General features: G+C 40.9%; 4 protein-coding genes across 9 annotated transcripts; 3 read left to right on the top strand and 1 right to left on the bottom strand.

Moving 5' to 3' along the window:
• Nucleotides 1-59: 59 nt before the first annotated feature.
• On the top strand, nt 60-10,227 carry LOC128303427 (CTD nuclear envelope phosphatase 1 homolog). Of its 5 annotated transcripts, none has more exons than XM_053040374.1 (6): nt 60-550; nt 1,279-1,912; nt 6,417-6,665; nt 6,747-6,929; nt 7,001-7,195; nt 7,561-10,227. In XM_053040374.1, exons 2-5 carry the CDS (start codon nt 1,808-1,810, stop codon nt 7,190-7,192), a joined length of 729 nt encoding a protein of 242 aa, XP_052896334.1. In that variant the 5' UTR covers nt 60-550; nt 1,279-1,807; the 3' UTR covers nt 7,193-7,195; nt 7,561-10,227. The 5 variants fall into 5 exon arrangements, with proteins under 5 accessions (XP_052896334.1, XP_052896330.1, XP_052896333.1 ...); XM_053040370.1 differs by having other exon boundaries at nt 6,408-6,665; XM_053040373.1 differs by having other exon boundaries at nt 67-197; nt 6,408-6,665.
• A 2,030-nt stretch (nt 10,228-12,257) lies between these two features.
• LOC128303159 (peroxisomal membrane protein PEX14) lies at nt 12,258-14,812 on the bottom strand. Of its 2 annotated transcripts, XM_053040022.1 has the most exons (5): nt 14,323-14,812; nt 13,906-14,232; nt 13,432-13,655; nt 13,165-13,359; nt 12,258-13,039 (listed from the first exon to the last, which is right to left on the bottom strand). In XM_053040022.1, exons 1-5 carry the CDS (start codon nt 14,470-14,472, stop codon nt 13,033-13,035), a joined length of 903 nt encoding a protein of 300 aa, XP_052895982.1. In that variant the 5' UTR covers nt 14,473-14,812; the 3' UTR covers nt 12,258-13,032. The 2 variants fall into 2 exon arrangements, with proteins under 2 accessions (XP_052895982.1, XP_052895983.1); XM_053040023.1 differs by lacking the exon at nt 12,258-13,039 and having other exon boundaries at nt 13,161-13,359.
• A 134-nt stretch (nt 14,813-14,946) lies between these two features.
• LOC128303648 (uncharacterized) lies at nt 14,947-16,246 on the top strand. Its single transcript, XM_053040686.1, has 2 exons — nt 14,947-15,581; nt 15,646-16,246. Exons 1-2 carry the CDS (start codon nt 15,179-15,181, stop codon nt 16,128-16,130), a joined length of 888 nt encoding a protein of 295 aa, XP_052896646.1. The 5' UTR covers nt 14,947-15,178; the 3' UTR covers nt 16,131-16,246.
• A 431-nt stretch (nt 16,247-16,677) lies between these two features.
• Nucleotides 16,678-18,252, top strand: LOC128301414 (protein SHQ1 homolog). Its single transcript, XM_053037867.1, has 4 exons — nt 16,678-16,832; nt 16,902-17,076; nt 17,134-17,829; nt 17,897-18,252. Exons 1-4 carry the CDS (start codon nt 16,678-16,680, stop codon nt 18,134-18,136), a joined length of 1,266 nt encoding a protein of 421 aa, XP_052893827.1. The 3' UTR covers nt 18,137-18,252.
• The last annotated feature ends 117 nt before the right edge of the window (nt 18,253-18,369 follow it).

Raw genomic sequence — 18,369 nt, 5'->3', positions numbered from 1 at the left:
ACGCCGAAGAAGAAGAAGAAGCGCCAGAGTTGCTTTCATCGCGGCGCCTCGACAGAGCGGTATATTTTCTTCTCTAATCCAATAATTGAAAAATCAAGAAAAGTAGCAAACAAATCAAGTTGTGGAGCAATTTGCTCACCCAAAATTTGTCTACACGCGTGTGGATCCGTGTGGCTCAAGCGGAGACTGTGCAAACGGTGAGCTAAAGGTGTGTGAAAATTCGTGAAACCACAAAAATAGGCGAAATTGGTGCTATTCGTGCAAGATCAAAAAGTGCGGCGGCGTGCCAGCCTATCCACTGGTGTGTCTCCCCGGTCAATCTGTGTGCGCGTGTGTGTGTTTATGAGTTTTCTCCGTTGCCAAAGTAATGTAAAGTACTCCCGCCTCTTGGCTAGTGCGTGTATGCAATCGATCTAAAGACACTTCCAGCCCGGTTAAGAAAATATATCCACATCTCAAGATACACAGTCAAGTTGCAAATCGTGAACCAAAAAAAGATAGGCTGTTCGTCCCTGCTGGGGTCCGTTATCCATCACTGTCACTGAAGCAGGTAAAATCCAAGCTAACACAGGTTATCAGTTATCTTCCACATAGTTGGCACAGGGATGGATGTCTAAATTTGTGATAATTTCGTGCCGCAAAGGACCGTGCGATTCCCGAAAGCAAACGTAGGATATGCAGAACCCCCCTGTAGGGCGCGATTGTGCCAAGAGGAAGAAGAAATCATTTTCTATCCTGCCTCCACGTGTCCCCTTCTCACTTCAATTTTCTCTGTTCCCGTTGCGTGTCTACAGCGGTTCTGTGGAATCTGCGCGCTCCTGTCCCGGGTTTTCTTGCTTATTTCGTTTTTACCATGATGAGTACTTGGTTGTCCGCAACGTAGTGTGGGTATGCTGCAAGTGCGTGAACGTCACTTGTATGTGTTAGTGCAAAAAGGGACGAAAGGAGCAAAAGGAAATTGCCACTTCTCAGTCTGCTGTCAGATTGGTCCCGCACAAATTTAACTCCGGTTCGACTCAATAGTAAGCGAGATGTAGCATCAAACGTTTGCAACCTTAAAAAATCATCTAAAAGGGCTTCGCATCCTGTTGGGCGGATTTACTTTTCCCATTACAAACAATCCAGCGAGCGTGATTATTTACTAGCGCAGCAGAGTAGTAACTCATCTACGCATTTGTTATGTATTGTTGTGGGAAGACAGGATACGCAGTGTAAACCTGGCTAGCCTTTCTTCATATAGTTTACTAATAGGTTTCTCTTTTATTCTCTTTCTCCCAGACGCCGAAACAACAGAAACCGCTCGCGCAAAACATGGTTGTTTTCCTGTGACGGATTGTGCGTGACGCGTAACTATTTTCAAACGGTTTCAAACATGTGCGAAGGTATGGACGCAAATAATTAGCGAAGGACTGAACACAACCAAAACGTTGCTCGTGTCGGCCGCGTGCGCGTGCTTTTCTGTGTGTGTTTGTGTGCGCGTTAGTTTTGTGTTTGCCTCGTAGAAGCCGGTTCCCTGATTGGCAGGACACAACACCGGTTCATCCTTTTCGGTGTAACAACCGTCCAAGGCTGAAGGTCTGAAAGTGAAACGAAACACACGGGAACAGTATTCCGAACGAAACGATTGTCTTCCCATCCTCGTCACTACCCCGAATGCGCGCGGTATTGCAGCACGTGGATCGGAAACACACTCCCGTACCACCGAGAAGTGACCGCATCAGCAACTTCAGCCGCACCGTTATCGTTGGCAGCTAAGAGGGACGCGCTACCAACTCTCTTTATGCGCTGACCCTCGGTGGTTCTGAGAATGCCAATGTTGTCACAGTTTCAAATGAACTTTCGCGCGTTTCTCGTACTGGCGTCAAAGGTATGGACGTGTATCTGCTACATGTTCAAGCGGCAGGTCCGGGCGGTAAGTGTGTACACTTTTTCGGCGATTTTATATTCATTCAGCACCAAACATGCTCCTCTCCACTCCAAAATTATCATTTGCGTTAAGTAGTTTCATATATGACACCGGTACCATTAGTAACAAAACAAAACCACGCACCAAAGTTGTACCTTGGTTTAGTTGCTAACTAAAAGATCTTTCTTTTGGCGCATGGTGATTGGCAAAAATGGGATATAATACGAAGAGTTAAAAGATAGCTTTAATTTATTTTAATTTTAGCACAACCGTATTTTTACACAGCATAGAACACTAAGACTTCCCGAACGGAACAGATTGAACGGCGACATATGGCATCAGTTCGGTTTATAAATATTAATTTATTTGCATTGCCATATCCAGACCCAGCGAATGAAGAAGAGCAAAACGAACGGTCGGCAGCAGGCGCTAGATGTTGTGTGATGTATCCATTTGCTTTAGTGCTGACAGATACACACCGGCACGAGAAACATAATTTTAGCACCGAAGCAAACGGAGAGAGGCAAACCATCCCACAAATATGTGCTATTGTTGACTCTCGTCTGTAACAAAAAAACCGTGATCGCGAAACAAGCATGTCTAAAGCATGGCTTCTTAGTTGAATGAAACGTACAACGTGCATGCGCTTCTCTTTTGAAGCTACTCAGCACATCGTAAGAATCCGTGCTTATGAATAAAAAATAGGGTTCTTTTTCCACATCCTCCTGTAAAATCCTGTTGTAAAATCTGTTTTGATTTTGTTTTTTGGCAAAGATTTTGCGATGATTTGTTCGCAAAGGATTATCAGAATACGCGTGAGCTATGAGTATTGGCGGGGTGGGTTAGGATTATAAATATAAAATTAGACACCAGATTTAAATTGATTGTAAGCAAGAAGTGCCCCCGCTTCACTGGTATTAGTTGGCAAACATACATGTCCTTGTGGCCATACATTCATTCATCCTAGAGTGTGTATCATTCTGATCTCATATCGTTGAATATGTGTCGGAGTCGTTTTATTCTATTAGATTCGTTTTCTGTTGAATGGGTACTATCGAGCAATTTCGAATTGCAAACTCATCTCACACACTTCTGGAACTTAATGCTTCAATCGACATCTATTATTGGTTGAAGGTTTGTTCTGTTAAGGAGGTAGAACGCTCTGGCAGCATGAAAAAGGTGAATTATGATTTTTTTCAACGATAAATCTAAATGCATTACAACAATAATTCTACCTTTTTCCGACAACTAAAATTAATTTTTGGTCAGCATTGAACAACGATTACGGTCGCTACTACATGGCATTTCTGACAGGGGGAATCCTGCTATTCGGCGGACATCATCCGCACTGTTTTAGGTCTAAAAAATCGATATTTATCCTTAATTTTAGTGTTGGTAGAATTTCATTCAAATTCACGAATCTGAATCTCTATTCCAAAGATTCATTACATCGACGATTCATGATTTATTACCTCCACGTATGAGCATGTCCGTCACGTATTTTTTAAGGTAAAGGAAATCGCACTATGCACGTACTCAATTCGAACAAAGTATGTTGAGTTTTTAGTTGTGATGTGCTTCAACTATGAGAACATGGTTGCGAGATAATCGCTTTGGAAATTTTTGGCACGCGCCCTAGGAGCGCTGTTACATTACTTCGTTTTTCGCTTTCGGAATATGTAATAACAATAATGTTTTTGCCATCTCTATTTTGCTATCACATAGAATTATATACCACCCTCGCTATATCAAAAAAAGTAATTAACAATAGTCTCTTATCTTTTAACATGCATCGCGCGATACACCTGGTCGTCTACTCCCTTCAGCCGAAACACCCCTTTTAGCATTGATTGTGGCAAATATAGGTGCATGACGAAACACCTACAAAATTTACCCCGTCATGCTGATTAATGCTGTGACCCACGAGGGTCACAAACAGCTAGCACTAGGTTGTGATAACTTGATTCGAATGCCGGGTTGCGATATGTCGTTAAACCAATACTGGTGGTATAATAGCCCCACTTGAGCGCACGTTAATTTGATAAATGATACATTAAAATTCACATCCCCCGTAAAGCGCACCGTATTGTGTTCGCTGATGGTTCCAAAATCACATCAACTGTTCGATGGTTTTCGCGGATTTGCCTAACAATGATTGACATTCGTACGCGTTCCGCATAGCTAGCACAGATTGGGGCTGGTCTATTATTTCATGTCTCAAAACAAAAACGATGGTGCTGCAGGTTCTGCTTGAAATCGATTAAATTGCGTTTGCCGCTTAGCTTTAATGCACCACCTGTGTGTTTGTGTGTACGTTGAATGATGTCTTGATCATCGACTGTACCACGATTAGCATCGCTTTTCAGTTCCAACACCAATCGGGAGTGCAAAACTTAGAGTGATGTTGCTCCAACTTGAATCACCTGCACTGACTGGACTCTGATTGCAATCTAGCTGCAGGTTTGCATTTCCGTTGGACCTGTTAAAAACAAGATCCAATAAGCCTCGGATGTTAATGGGGAAATGAGGATTTCATTAATTTTCATTGAGAAATCATTCAGGGGAAAGCAAATATAGTACGATTTTTTGTTAAGTGTTGTATTATTTATATTTCGGTTAAGGATTAAGTTATACACTTTTTATTTATTTGTCTTCTAAAGTGCGAGTTATAAATTGTATATTTGTATGTTTCACAAAGTACGGTCATAATACTGCACTAAGGTTAATCACTCTGCTCCGCAACCACCGATTATCGACAACAGAAAGCCGTGCAATCGCAGACGGTAAGCGAAGACGGGCATTTGAATTCAATTACCAACGAATGAACAAGACGCTAGTGAAGTGGTAAAGCGAATTGAAACCAATCGCTTATCCATTGAGCGTCACTACCACCACCCCGTATACATATGCACTTTAATTGCATCCGTAGCGCAACGTCCGCTCGGTGTGATGGTCCGTGCGTATAGGTCACACACGCATACCCCGAATTGCACAACCGGTGCACCGTTTCGCGATCGGATTGTGCTTTGTGGTGTGTCTCGTTTGTGCAATGAGTCCCCGTTCTTCGATTATCTGACTATTAAAAATGACATCGCGATTCACGCGATCGAGAGCCAGACACACTCGTGCGCCTTGCGCCCAACCACACCGTCCTGCATTTGTGTGTGCAGCACGTGCATAGTGTGACGCGTTGTAAATAGCGCTTCTCTGTCTCTGTTCGGAGTTGTTTCCACCTTTTCCGTCCTGTTTGTGGCCAAGCTGCAAATCGGATGTATAAACAAATCGTTCGTGTCGAAGGTGTTACCTGCTAAATTGGTTGCTTGACGCGTTTCATTCATGGTTTGCTTGGTTTTACGAGCGTGTGATTTGTGCGTCTTACGTTGTGTTTCAATTCTTAGATTATCTTGCGTACAGTGAAGTTGCTTAGGAGATTTTTTTTCGTGTTGTACAAGTGATGTGTAGTAGTATCCGTATCTTAAATATGAAACATTTTTGAAACGTATTTTGTTATGTACATTTTTTGTAAGTTAGACGTACGAAACAGAACCAGTTTCACCAACTTGTAGGGGGAAAAATATGATCGATGACTAGCACATCGTAACGGTTTACATCCATTGCCAACAAGCACCTGCAAGCTGTTCATTCAGCTAGTGCCAATATGATCTAATTTTAACCACTCTAGTCGTATTCCCGTTTGTGCTCGTCAGTTTATGGACTGTTTTGTAAACGGGTAGCTTTTCTAATGCTCTATTCAAAATACGAAATGTTTTCATCAAAACATAGAAAACAAATTCGCGCATCAAACAATAAATAGTACATGCATAACCTATTTATTGTTTTGTAAAACGCTAAGTTTATAGCTGTGAGAAGAATAAACAAACGCTGCACGTGTTTTAAAACAAAATCCAAGAAAATGTCCCTTACTTACGCAATGTTCTATTACTAATTTTAAAATAACTCTCCACATTTTATTCTAAATTGTACGTTAATTAGAATAAAGACATTTATTACCTGTATGTAAATGAATTTTCCGCAGTACTGTTTATAGTCAAAGGGGTGTCCCTTGCACGACAGTACCCTATGCCGTTTACAGCTTCATGTCTCACTCCGATACACGAACGAATTGTGTCCCACACGTGCTGCTGTTGTTACTGCACCACTATGTCCACATTATCATACATGCGATGGTGTGTGCCGTAATTTAATGCTTCCTATTACTGTTCGCTCTCGTTCTGCTGGTTGGCAAGTTCATTCCTAGCTTTATGCTATTGCGTGCTCTTAACTTTTTATGCACCGATACCGCAACAAACGCATCATTTGTTTAAGATTGGGAATTAAATAAATGTGATTGATAATCAAACGAAAATTAGGCCCAAACGATTTTTAATTCCGATTCCTTGTTTTGCCAACACCACGCACTCACTGCAAGCGCGCCAATACACCACCCGCAAAGTGATATGCTTTTATGATTTTCTCTTCAACGATAATTCAACTGACTTAGTTTGTACAGCATCAACCGGTCAAATATCAACTGTTTCCGCTGACGCCGGTCTCTCGCCATCGGCTGAGTATGGTCCAGCGGAAAACGCTGGTGCTGGACCTGGACGAAACGCTCATTCACTCGCATCACGATGCAATGCCGCGCAACATGGTCAAACCGGGAACGCCCCACGACTTTACGGTCAAGGTGACGATCGATCGCCATCCGGTGCGGTTCTTCGTCCACAAGCGGCCCCACGTCGACTACTTCTTGGACATTGTAAGCATTATTATCGTGCAACTCCGCATGGCTCTTTAATCTAATATCCCGTTTTTTCTTCCCTCGCCCCTATTTGGAAAGGTTTCGCAATGGTATGATTTGGTCGTGTTTACCGCCAGCATGGAAATTTACGGTGCAGCCGTAGCCGATAAGCTAGACAATGGACGTAACATCCTGCGACGACGCTACTACCGACAACACTGTACGCCCGATTTTGGCTCGTACACCAAAGACCTGTCAGCAATATGCAGCGATCTTAATAGAGTATGGTGGCAGAATAACTATACACTATTCTTCGGAAAACTATTAACATTTCGATTGTGTTTTTTTTTTAGATATTCATCATCGACAACTCACCGGGTGCATACCGATGTTTCCCCAACAACGCAATACCGATCAAATCGTGGTTTTCTGATCCGATGGATATCTGCCTCCTGTCGCTGTTGCCACTGTTGGATGCACTCCGGTTTACGAACGATGTGAGATCCGTGCTGTCCCGCAACCTACACCTTCACCGTTTATGGTAGCAGGTGGGTGTTCCATGGTGATTTTCCATGTCCTCTCATAAGTTACATATGCAGTATCGGACAAAAGAAATGCAACTGAAACATGTCTAAGTAATGTTAGAAATTGCAAACTTGAATGATTTGCTGCTCTCTTCTTAACAATTAGATCTTCCATGTTTGAGTCGTATCGTTTCAGGAGGTATACATTTTAGATAAGAAACGATATATTGTCGATTTTTTACTAGAAATGTTTGTACCCAATTGAAATGTGAAATTTAATACGGTTTAATGAAATGTTCTGTTTTTGAACAATATTGTCCGATACTGTCTGTACTGCCAATAACCGGGATCACTAACAGATCTTTTTTTCTCTTCCTGTTTCTTTGCAGAATTTGATAAATTTTTTATGGTGCGCTGTGAGACTTCTAAAATCTTACAAATTCGTTTTTATTTTATTCTAGAATTATGTTTAATTTCTAGTAAAGAGGGATGCTTGTGCATTTTGCTATGAACGTGTGTAAAGTGAATCGTGACAGAAAGAGAAGCTAGCGCAAGAGAAGAAACCATCCTACAAGGCTGTAACGATCAGGCAAATGCAATCAGGAGAAGAAGGAATACCATCTAGGAATAGCTCAGTGGAATAGCTCGTTATCGTTTCGTATCGTGGCGAAGCACTAACAGGGGTTAACGTATCGAAATAGTGGACATCGAAAGTGAATTGAAATCTGAATTAGAAGAAAGTAAATATCGAACTGTTACTACTATTGATGCAGTTGTAAAAGGAAGGTATGTGAAGCAATGTATGATTCCTACTTCATAGTAATGGCACACCCGGCCGGTGATGTATCCTCGCAAGGAGTGCTAAGGCGCAGTTGCGCCAAATCTCTTGTTCATATTTTATCTTCAAATAACATTCACGATGGTCGGACTAACGCGATAGTCAACGAAGCGGGGACAAAATTTGGATGGATTTTTGTTAGTTTGTTTTGTGTTTTGTTTTGAGTAAATTGCAACCGTATTCTATCGGTTGATAATGGTTTGCTCGTGTTTTGATTTATCATTTCGCAAAACATTTTCTTTGTAAAGTAGTAGTTTATATGAAACGTTTCTATATGCTTAGTTACGACGCCCTTCCCGTTCCCACAATCAAATAAAATATTACGTTACGTTGTCGCTTTTGCTGTGAGTAAAACGAAGCTAAACACTCAGTTGCCCCGGTTTTACCGGTACTGATGGGCGCAGTTGCGGGTTGGAAGGGATTGCAGAATGATATGTATTATGGAAGTACAGTTGCATTGAACTATCGTTCTTAAATCAAATATGATTGATTTTCTACGAAAATTAGCATTAGTTAAAGGCTTTACTACCAGCAACCAGGACGAAAGAGAGGAACATTAATCGGTTTTTTTAGTTTTTTAGTCAGAGATATCTTCAAAAATGATATGTCAATGTCATTTTGTATGCGATATACAAATCTACATTTGCTCCGTCGACGCGAAATAAAAATCAAGCGTATCCCTTCTCGCAGGAAATACACACCGTGCAGCAAACCATACAGTAAAAGTTGTGTTTCCTTCGTTAGTAACTAAGATTTCAAACCTAATAACGATAGCACAATTTGTGCGCAGAGGTAGTACCGATGGTTTGCGACATTGCGTTATTCTAAAACTAATGACCCTACGATGGGATCGTGGAATAGTTAGTTTCATTTGCTCAATCACTGTTAGCAATATTATGCGGGCTTAAATGTTTTGTCAGGCTTTTGTTACTTCTCCACACATTTATTTAAATTATATCGCTCGGTATTACGTCCAGAGACGGTTTGTTCGTAAACATTAGTATATGTTTTTTTTAGGCATTCTTTCCTTTCTCCTTTCCTTTAAGATCAGGTATGATTTATTCAACATTCATCTAAACATTTTCACAGCTTCACTTCCGTTTTATTAAATTGCGCGACAACATACAGCACGAAAAACTATACATAAAAGACACTGATTGATTCACGTTGTAAGGAGAACGGTACCCAATCCGTGGCCCAATTACTTACGCCACACGGAGAAAACTTGCAAACTGGGAGAAAACAAATATTTTTTACGTTAGTGAACAACACACGGTACAAATGAAGTAAGCAAAACTAAACAATATCATGACGTAAGTTGCTGTTTGTTGCGTAATGATGATGCTGCAAATATAAGTCTAAAGTAAGCAATTTAAGAAAAAAAAACTCAATGCGCAATCCAAAGAGAACGTGCAGAGAAACTCGCAAGAACAGAAACACTTGAATGAGCATAGCATGAAGAATGAGGAACAACTCTGCAGTGTGTTGCGATATCTGCTGTTTGCACATGTACATTTAACACCAGTTCCAGCACAAGAGGCAAATTCGAAAGAAGCGTCGGTTTTGATAAAAGTTATTAAACGGCGTCAGGGAAATGTATGTAGCATGAACCTTGATCACGGGTAAAAGCCCGAAGGCATTTTGAAGTAGACCGTTCTTAACACATATGGAAAGCTTATTTGGGTTTGGATTTAAATGGAAAAGTGCACACTTCGTACGTGTGGTTGGTAACGAAATTGCAAAAATGCAACAAAACAGACAAATAACAGCCCGATTAATAAGCGGCTAAGTAAAACAAAAACAAGACAGACAAAGACGAATCCCGAACGTAAACAGACACAAAGTGCAGCATAAGTGGAGCGTCTTGGAAGGTACCGGCACAGCTTGATGATAACAAAACAAATACGAAACGAAGCAGGAACGAATAACCGTATTATAAGTTTAATTTTATGATGAATCGACTTTGCAATTGGGGCACTGTTTTGAAGACAGAGTGAAGAACGAAACAAATGTAAATAGTACTTGTTAGCATGATAATTGAATTGTGAAACAAGAAAATCCGTAAGCACATAAGCATGAAGTTACAGAACATAGTCAGAGCAAAAGAACGACATACAACGCAAACGTAAACGAGATTTAATGGACGGTACAGACATTCAGCAGGAAGAATATACACACCCATTGTGACGAGGAAATGTAAAAGAAAAGGAAAACAATAGAACCATACTGAAATGAACATAACGCTGGAGATGATTTTTGCCATCGGGTTGAAACGATTGAGAAACGTTTTATATTCAGCTGTATGTATGTTTGTTTTGTTCATTTTAATTTAATCTCCCACCAAGAATTTGAGCTGTTTTGGGCATATGCGTTCAGTACAGTACCGGGCGACTAGTTGAATCGGTATAACCTTTATCGGTTTGGAATTCAAGATCTGAATGAATTACGTCGTTTTCTGTGCCCAAATAAAAACAGCTAAGTTTATGTAAGCACCCTGCTTGCTTTAAGTGAACCAAATAAATTCTTTTATTTTTATTGTGTACATCGACATTTGCGTACAGCATCGTTCCTGCTACATCATTTATTCTTTTCAATTAATCATCGACCGTATCTCCTCTCAAATTGCGCAGAATATATTCCACATTTGATGGAAACAATTTTCATTATCAGATCCTGTTATAAGACCCTTTCCATTTTCTATGGTTGTCATAACTTCCGCTTGGCGGCCCGGTGGCATAATGGTAGCGGAGCTGATCTTCACACCAACGGACCAGAACAAAATCCCATCCGGACCAATCTCTCGTAGCCAGGACTGACTATCCGGCTATGTGGTAAAATAAGTCGATATGGCCAGAGGCCGTTCTAACGAAACAAAACAAAAATAAAATAACTTCCGTTTCAGTTCCTGGGGTTTCTTCCTCTTTTGCATATGTCGTCCCATTTATTGAAGAGATTTTCAACTGGGTTCAAGAACAGCGAACATAGAGGTAGATGTTTAACAATGGACCTATCTGGTATCTGGACCACCTTCGAACAGTTCATTGACTTCAGGATGCTTTAGACTTGGTACGCGATCGAACATGATAACCGCTCGGGGTACATTTTCTAACCGCAATTTACCTTTCAATTCTTTCATGAAGCTGATAAAACATGCGTTTTCGATATTTTTGTTTTGCGGTGCGTAGTGCACAATGCCTATCCTATTCATGGCAACCAGTATCGTAATGTATCGGGTTCGTATTTGTGGCACTATTCTTATTGCTTTGATTCGTACGCAGGTGTTGCTTCGCATTGGTCTGAGGATGATTGGCAGTGTAGCGTTGCCCACAAAAACAACTCCATTGTATTGTATTGACGGAGCTTGGCCTATCGTATTGTATTGTATCCATTGTATTGTATTGCATTGGTGTATTGGCCACGAATGTAGCGAATGTAACGGCATAATCTTTTCGTGCTACCAATATGTCTTCAGCAGTGTGTCGTTGCTCAAGGGACAGATGCAGCCGTTTCAACGAATATGTGAACGCGCTTATTTCCTCCCGTCGATCGGCATATTCTAATATAAAACTATTTTCTATAAAACAATGTTTCTACTTAATTGGTCCAAGGAAATGGTACAGTCCACATCAATCCATTGCATCGGTTCTGTCGGTAAAAGCAAACCATGGGTTCGGAGATCAAATGATTAATTATATTCTCCTAAATTTACCCAAAATCGTATATCACGGAGAAGCGATTTACAGCACATTCATTAGTTTATTCACTTTTGAATGCCATCGCGTGAGGAATCGAGTCTTGTTTACTGTCGGTAGGCATGAGCTTAGTTGAATTTGGCTTATAGCTTAACTTGAAAACTGTGCATCTGTTGTGCAGGATGTACCCTCGAACAAGCGATACGAAACATATAAAAAATCAAGGAAAAGAATCTGCACGCGCAAGCACTTGCACGGTTGTTCTTCAAAGAGGTTCCAGTTCCATATTTCACGCTAAGTTCCCCTAATGCCAAATCAATGTAGAGGGGAGATCTGTTACTGGACCGTTCGGATGTGGGCACAAACCCGGCGTGAGAAACGATCGTACTGTTTGCGAGGAAAGCCGTACGAAATGAAAAATAACCTCCTCGTGTAAGCATACTAATATCTCTATTAGTATTAAATTTGTTATTTTTTTATTTACAAAATTGGTTCTCGCACAATATCATTCTTGGTTTTCTCAACGTGTTGATAAAAAACACACACTTTATTTAAACTGGATTGACTGAGTTTATTTGTCTACTAGGTACATCATCGGTCTCTCAGTTCCCGGCAGATGTTTGAAACACTAATTTAAGTCATTTGATAGCCACTCACTTCATAACCTTTTCGATAAACCACCTATAGCCCGCCAATTTCCCGGCCAGGAAATGGTTACGCCTTCCAATCCAATGAATAATCCGTATGTTCCTTAAACCGATGCAAGATTTGCAATTCCCATTCATTTTCATTTAATGAAAAAGAAACCCTAATTACCGATTGGAACAGCTCCCGAATACCCGAAAATTAATCTATGCTGACTATGGACTGTTCTCTGCTGGAGTTAAATTAAATCCTTCCTACCTTGCGGGGTACGTTGTTTTCTGGAAGCAGCCGTTTACATGTTTAAAAAAATGTACAAAATTAAACAAACATATTGTTTCATGTCACCTACGTAATAAGAGAAAGTAGCGTTAAAGCATTTACTTGGAAGCGTCCAAGGATAGGGCTTTGGAACAACTTAACCGATTGCAACGATTTGAGATCGATTATGCAACTAAATGTGAATGTTTGAATCCTTGCAGTGAAAGCGCAAAAGGTGAATCGTTTCTCACTTCGTTTCTTATGCAACTGCTGTTAAATCTAAATGCTTCGTATAATCGTCAAAAATGCTTGCGTGGTGTATTGACCCTTTTTGAAAGTGTCCATTCCGCAGCCACCGCCCGTTTTGGTTTATCCATTGTTCCATTTTCGACAAAAGTTGCCCTCATGAGAGTGTTCTCGTGTGTAGCTTACGCTCTGTGAAGTAAGGAATGAATAAAAATACGACATTCCATCATTATAATAGATTAGTAAAAAAGCGTAGCTGATAAAATATACACTCCACATATATTCGTATCATTATACTAGTCATATCGCATTACATAATTTCCAAGCTGCTGTCGCTGTTCTTCAGCACGACATCGTTTTCGCTAGACCCGGATCCCGATCCGGTGTCGTTGTCATCGTGTTTGTCGTGTTCGCCTTCACTGCTAACCGGTTGATGCTGCTGAGAGCGTAACTGCCATGCTGGGATTGATGGTGGAACGACGGGAAGGTTTGGCGAGGCGAATTGTTTTCTGTAACATGAAATACAACATTAAAATAATACAATTTGCTTCGGCATCAAGATCAAATCACTCGCCACCTACCTGTTCAACAATAGGCCTTTGATTGAGTCAAGATCGCCTTTAAAGTTGGTCAACTCCTTCACGGTTGTGTTGGTTTGGTTCACAAGGTTCAGTTCTTCTTTGATTTTGCCCAACTCGGCGCTCATAGTATCAATCTTTACCGTCATCGTTTGATTAAGCTCTGTCAACTGTTCGCCGATACTTTTCTTCTTTTTACTGCGGAACAATAGCGGTTCAATGAATTTCTAAAATTAACCGAAAGAAACAAAACAAACAGACAACATAAAATTTACCACTATCAGAGACTTCGCGGCTTATCATAGCGGGCGATACAAAGTTCAAGAGACATAAAATTTAAAACATTTGCAAATAAAATTAGAAAACCCACCCCAACCACCACCAGATAAGCGAGAGATTTGTGTTTTGTATTTTTGCGATAGAATAAAACCAATTTTGTCATCGCCAGCTGAACGGCAAACCACGCTTGCTAAATACCTTATAAAACATGTAAACGCCGTACATCAGTCCGCTCAGTAGAGCCACCGAGCTGAGCATATCCTTCATACGGGTAAGAAAGTTCGGCCGTGGCTGAAGCTGGTAACCGGATTTCGCATAGTTACCACCACCGCTTGATTCCACTCCCATGCTGATGACGGTTTGCGTTGGCATGGCGGAAGGGCTTGTCGTGAAGACCCCAGCTCGCTCACATGCAATTTGTATCTCATCTTCCGACAGTCCTTTGGAGCGAAGGAATGCCTGTTTCTTGGTTATGGCACTGCGAACTACGTTCGGGTTGTTGAGGAACTTAACGGCAGTAACGATCTGTTGCGATGCGAACAGCAAAAGAGGACATTATGTAGAAGTAGGTGAATGAGTGACCTTTGTTCTCTGCAATAAAACTCCTTCACTTACCAAATGTTCTCGTGGCGGTAACGATGGCGGTTCTGCAGCGTTCGTCTCGGAGCTAAGTGCATCGGCGGATGTCGCTACACTGGCCGTCGCCGACAGTAATCCGGTGTTTGTAGGAGGCGATTCCGCGCCTTCGTTACATCCTTCGCTCATGTTGATTTTCACTGAGAGATTAATCTTGACTAATGTCAACCGCTCCGAAGCTTACTGATAATGGCACCGTTTTCAGCGAAAGGCTGGTCCGAGGATTACGAGGTGCGCGCTTATCGCCACAGCTATTGTCTCCTGGTCCAGCGAAAGGGTATGTAGCCGAACAACGCGATGTACCCCAGATGAATTTCTACAGAAATGGTTTTTGCAAATCACTAACACATCACACATGCGTATTTGCATGCATTACTTGTAGGAAATACACGGTTTTGTAACAAATCGCAGTGATTTTATTTTGCTGAAATGTGTTAACCTCACGAGACTTGTATTTACGGTAATTAGGAGAACTCGCAGTAAAATATTTGTTTTCATTCCAGTTTTAGCTGTCATTCTTGGATGACAGCGACATACCAAACCGTTTATCAGCTCGGTTCGAACATTTCAAATAATTTTATACCCGCAATTGCAGTGGTTTTATTTTATTTTTTATTTTATGTTCTTTATTGTTGTTGAATAGTACATTTTGGGCCGTTTTTCACTAATACAATTTACCGTCACATGTACCAGTAGCAGCAGAATTGGATTGGACAAGCGGAAATAAATTTGGGCTTCTCGTTCTGTCATATTTTACTCTTCGCAAAACACTTGAAAGCATAATTCGGTGTTCAACGGCGTGCGCTTAGACCGGTCGGCAATTTTCACCACAAAAATGCAATCATTAGTGAACGTTTTCAACAGCAAAACTTTTAAACTGTGTGCTGCCAGCGGTTTGCTATTTCTGTCGTCGGAAATTGTTTACGAGCTGTACCTGTGGTTCCAAAAATTGCCAAAGCCCAATCCCCGGCCATGCGAGGTGTACTTCATCAACAGACGCAAACTGATGCATCCTTTGCCGAGCCCGCAAACACTCCTTTTCGAGCATATTCAGCGCATCATCAGCTATATTGATCGAGCGGAAAAATCCATCTGTCTGGCTATGTACATCTTTACCGTGCGGGAGATCAGTGAAGCGGTCATACGGGCGAAGAAACGTTCGGTAGTAGTGCGAGTTGTTACGTGTGAATCAATGGTTATGAATGAAGGTTCCTATCTGCGTGATCTGATCGATGAAGGTAATGCCGAACCTCTATATTATCACGCACCATTATTAAATTGTACATGTTCTTCTACTTGCAGATATAAAGGTACAATACAAGATAAAATCCGAGTACCTTATGCATCACAAGTATTGTCTGCTTGATACCGAATGGTATTGTGCCAATTGTCTGATTGCATACCACATCGCAGAGTATGGAGAGCCATCCAAATACATGCAACACACCTTGTTCGACAAAGCCGTCTTAAGCAATAAGGCTGGTTTGATTGACCGATTCGGTACCTCTTGTCCACGGTGCAACCCGAATCTGCGGGTAAAAAACCAGCAAACCACACAGCGAAAGGGCTACGATCCACTGCCCAAGCATGGAATGCTAATCGCTGGTTCCAGCAATTGGACATCACCCGGTTTGGTTACGCACTGGGACAACATAACGTATTGCTCCTTAACCGATATGATAGACCCATTTACGGCAGAATTTCAAAGAATGTGGTACGAATTGAGTGATTCCTTGGATAAAACACTGTTGAAAGAACCACTATACAGGAACAGAATCATAAAATGAACTCAGCTAGGTGCTTTAAGCACACGTTGGAACGAAATTGCATGCCAAGGCGTATTAAATTGCCTTCCTGGTGCTTTAAGCACATGAAATACTATAAAAGGCGAAATAAAACTTAAATTTAATTGGTACATACTAAAGCTTAGCATTTCATTCCGAGAATAGGACACCATATCGTGCTTGATGCAGATAAGCATAGCAAGACGTTGCTTTAGCTTTGAGTGGTATCGTATTTCTCGTGCTAATATCATACACAGCGGATTGAAGATGCATTTCAGCATAATTTGTACCTAGGGTTTCGTGGTCTGCCTTTGTATTGGTCAAGATGTTATAATCAGATTTAAACATCTGAATGGGTATTGACGATTTAAAAAAATATAGCTATTACCGTTCTTCGGAATAAATATCGATGTAAACAGTCGTTTTTATCGTTCCTTGTCATCCATGCGACCAACCGTTTGAAAGCCATTTATTAGCCGCCGTAGCACGTGTTGTTGGTAAACAAGCCCCCCCATAAAAAAACATTCGCCTGCTTTAGTGCAGTACAACTATGGAAGATAGTATAAATTTCCAGACAATTTTGCAATCCCATCATATTCTAGTGGTTCTAGATCTACCAGGACTAGATCTAGAACATGAAAGTGATCTTGTGCTGGATATTTTTCCGAAAGAATGCACCTTTACAGCTGCACCGTATCATGCAAGGTAACAATCAGTTGATGTTCACTTGTGAAACTGATAATCGTAGTGCAATTCATACCTTTCTTCTTTAAGAATACCTTTATTGCACCATGCACGTCCCGGAAAAGCGTATCCAGATAGTATAGATTATGATAAAAATACCGTGACGTTTCGTGTTCCACTGGATGATGAAACTAAAACTACAGACATCGACATTTCATCCTTCCCGTATGGTTTCAGTCGGCTTCATAATGGTCCACTGTCGTTGGTAAATATACCCGCCAAATTATACCAAATTGCAGACTAAACTTATTCCTTTTTACAGGAAACAGGTCAAGAGCTTAAAGTGCTTTCGGATCCATGCACATACAGCTTTGCGCAACGATGGGAATTGAAAGAAACAGCAGAAAATAATGATTTTAATGGCGAACATTATGGAATGGATTATATACAGTTTTCAATTGACAAATTGGGTCTTAAGCTAGACAGCGTTCCCTTATCGTACAAATTATCCGAAGATCAATCCCACCGGGTACGGGTGATCTTGGACGAGAAAAAACGACAAAGGGAAGCATACTGCAGCATCGAAGATCACCGACCACTTTTGTTTGGTTTGATCGATATACTGCTTTCGATCACATATGATCAGTTAACCAACAGCAATGAGTTAAATGAGGCAAATTCACACATTAATATTCATCGCATATCTGGTACGCTCGCGTACTTTGTGGAGTTTGAATGTGTGGAGCAAATGTTACGATCGTTCTACCGTCGTTCCTGCACGTACCCTTATTACAGGAACAAAGAAATCTCACTGGTTTGTGCACAGCAATTGATTAGCAGAGCTTCGTCCGTAGACAGACGAGCATGGATTCAATTGCAGCTAATGTACGCATACGAATCATTTAAGACCACGGACTGTGCCGTGCTGAATCATTTGTTTGTCAAAGATTATGTTCGCTATGTGGAATTGGGTTTAAATGAGGAGATTTTTATGCAACTCATAGACGATATGCAAAAGGTAAGTATCATGTAAGGAATGTTCGTTATTGGGATTAAACAAAACATAATGCAATTTCCACCTGTAGGCACTTCCAGACATACACCTGGCAGCACTCGGTTTTAATGAAGAAAAAGTACTCCAAAAACTGCTTAAGGACATCATAACCCAGGACGAATCCGATACCACCGACTCGGATGACTACGAAACATCAGAAGACGAGAGTGAGGATAGTAACAGCGATAACGAATCTGTTACCACGCATGAAGAACCGAACCCGAATGAAAACGTGCTAGAAAAGCTAATGAACCTGAAGATATCCGGTTGATCAATGTGGTCAGGAAACTACAATTTCGATCCTATTTGCTATTTCGCGTAAACTCCACGTGTAATCCAAACTCTTTGCAATAACTGAACTATATAACAAAATTGAATTAGGTATACATACGTAGAATTTTATTCATTCATTGAGAGATTGTTTTACAACAAATTAAAAAAAATATATACCTTAATCATTGACCAGGATTTGTAAAACTTATAATAAGAGATTATTTTCTTTCT

This window comes from Anopheles moucheti, chromosome 3 (genome assembly GCF_943734755.1).
Source record: "Anopheles moucheti chromosome 3, idAnoMoucSN_F20_07, whole genome shotgun sequence".
Classification (NCBI taxonomy): Eukaryota; Metazoa; Arthropoda; class Insecta; order Diptera; family Culicidae; genus Anopheles; species Anopheles moucheti.
The sequence above is the reverse complement of the archived record's forward strand: the minus strand, read 5'-3'. Positions and strand labels throughout refer to the sequence as shown.

Excerpts from the sequence above, each read along its gene's own strand:
- LOC128303159 (XM_053040022.1), bottom strand. The coding sequence starts at position 14,472 with ATGAGCGAAGGATGTAACGAAGGCGCGGAATCGCCTCCTACAAACACC. Across the intron at positions 13,656-13,905 it reads GCGTTTACATGTTTTATAAG|AAATTCATTGAACCGCTATT; the intron begins GTATTTAGCAAG and ends GGTTAATTTTAG. Across the intron at positions 13,360-13,431 it reads AAAGGCCTATTGTTGAACAG|AAAACAATTCGCCTCGCCAA; the intron begins GTAGGTGGCGAG and ends TTCATGTTACAG.
- LOC128303648 (XM_053040686.1), top strand. The coding sequence starts at position 15,179 with ATGCAATCATTAGTGAACGTTTTCAACAGCAAAACTTTTAAACTGTGT. Across the intron at positions 15,582-15,645 it reads GCGTGATCTGATCGATGAAG|ATATAAAGGTACAATACAAG; the intron begins GTAATGCCGAAC and ends TTCTACTTGCAG.
- LOC128303427 (XM_053040370.1), top strand. The coding sequence starts at position 1,808 with ATGCCAATGTTGTCACAGTTTCAAATGAACTTTCGCGCGTTTCTCGTA. Across the intron at positions 1,913-6,407 it reads TCAAGCGGCAGGTCCGGGCG|TTTGTACAGCATCAACCGGT; the intron begins GTAAGTGTGTAC and ends CAACTGACTTAG. Across the intron at positions 6,666-6,746 it reads TCGACTACTTCTTGGACATT|GTTTCGCAATGGTATGATTT; the intron begins GTAAGCATTATT and ends CTATTTGGAAAG.
- LOC128301414 (XM_053037867.1), top strand. The coding sequence starts at position 16,678 with ATGGAAGATAGTATAAATTTCCAGACAATTTTGCAATCCCATCATATT. Across the intron at positions 16,833-16,901 it reads GCTGCACCGTATCATGCAAG|AATACCTTTATTGCACCATG; the intron begins GTAACAATCAGT and ends TTCTTCTTTAAG. Across the intron at positions 17,830-17,896 it reads TCATAGACGATATGCAAAAG|GCACTTCCAGACATACACCT; the intron begins GTAAGTATCATG and ends TTCCACCTGTAG.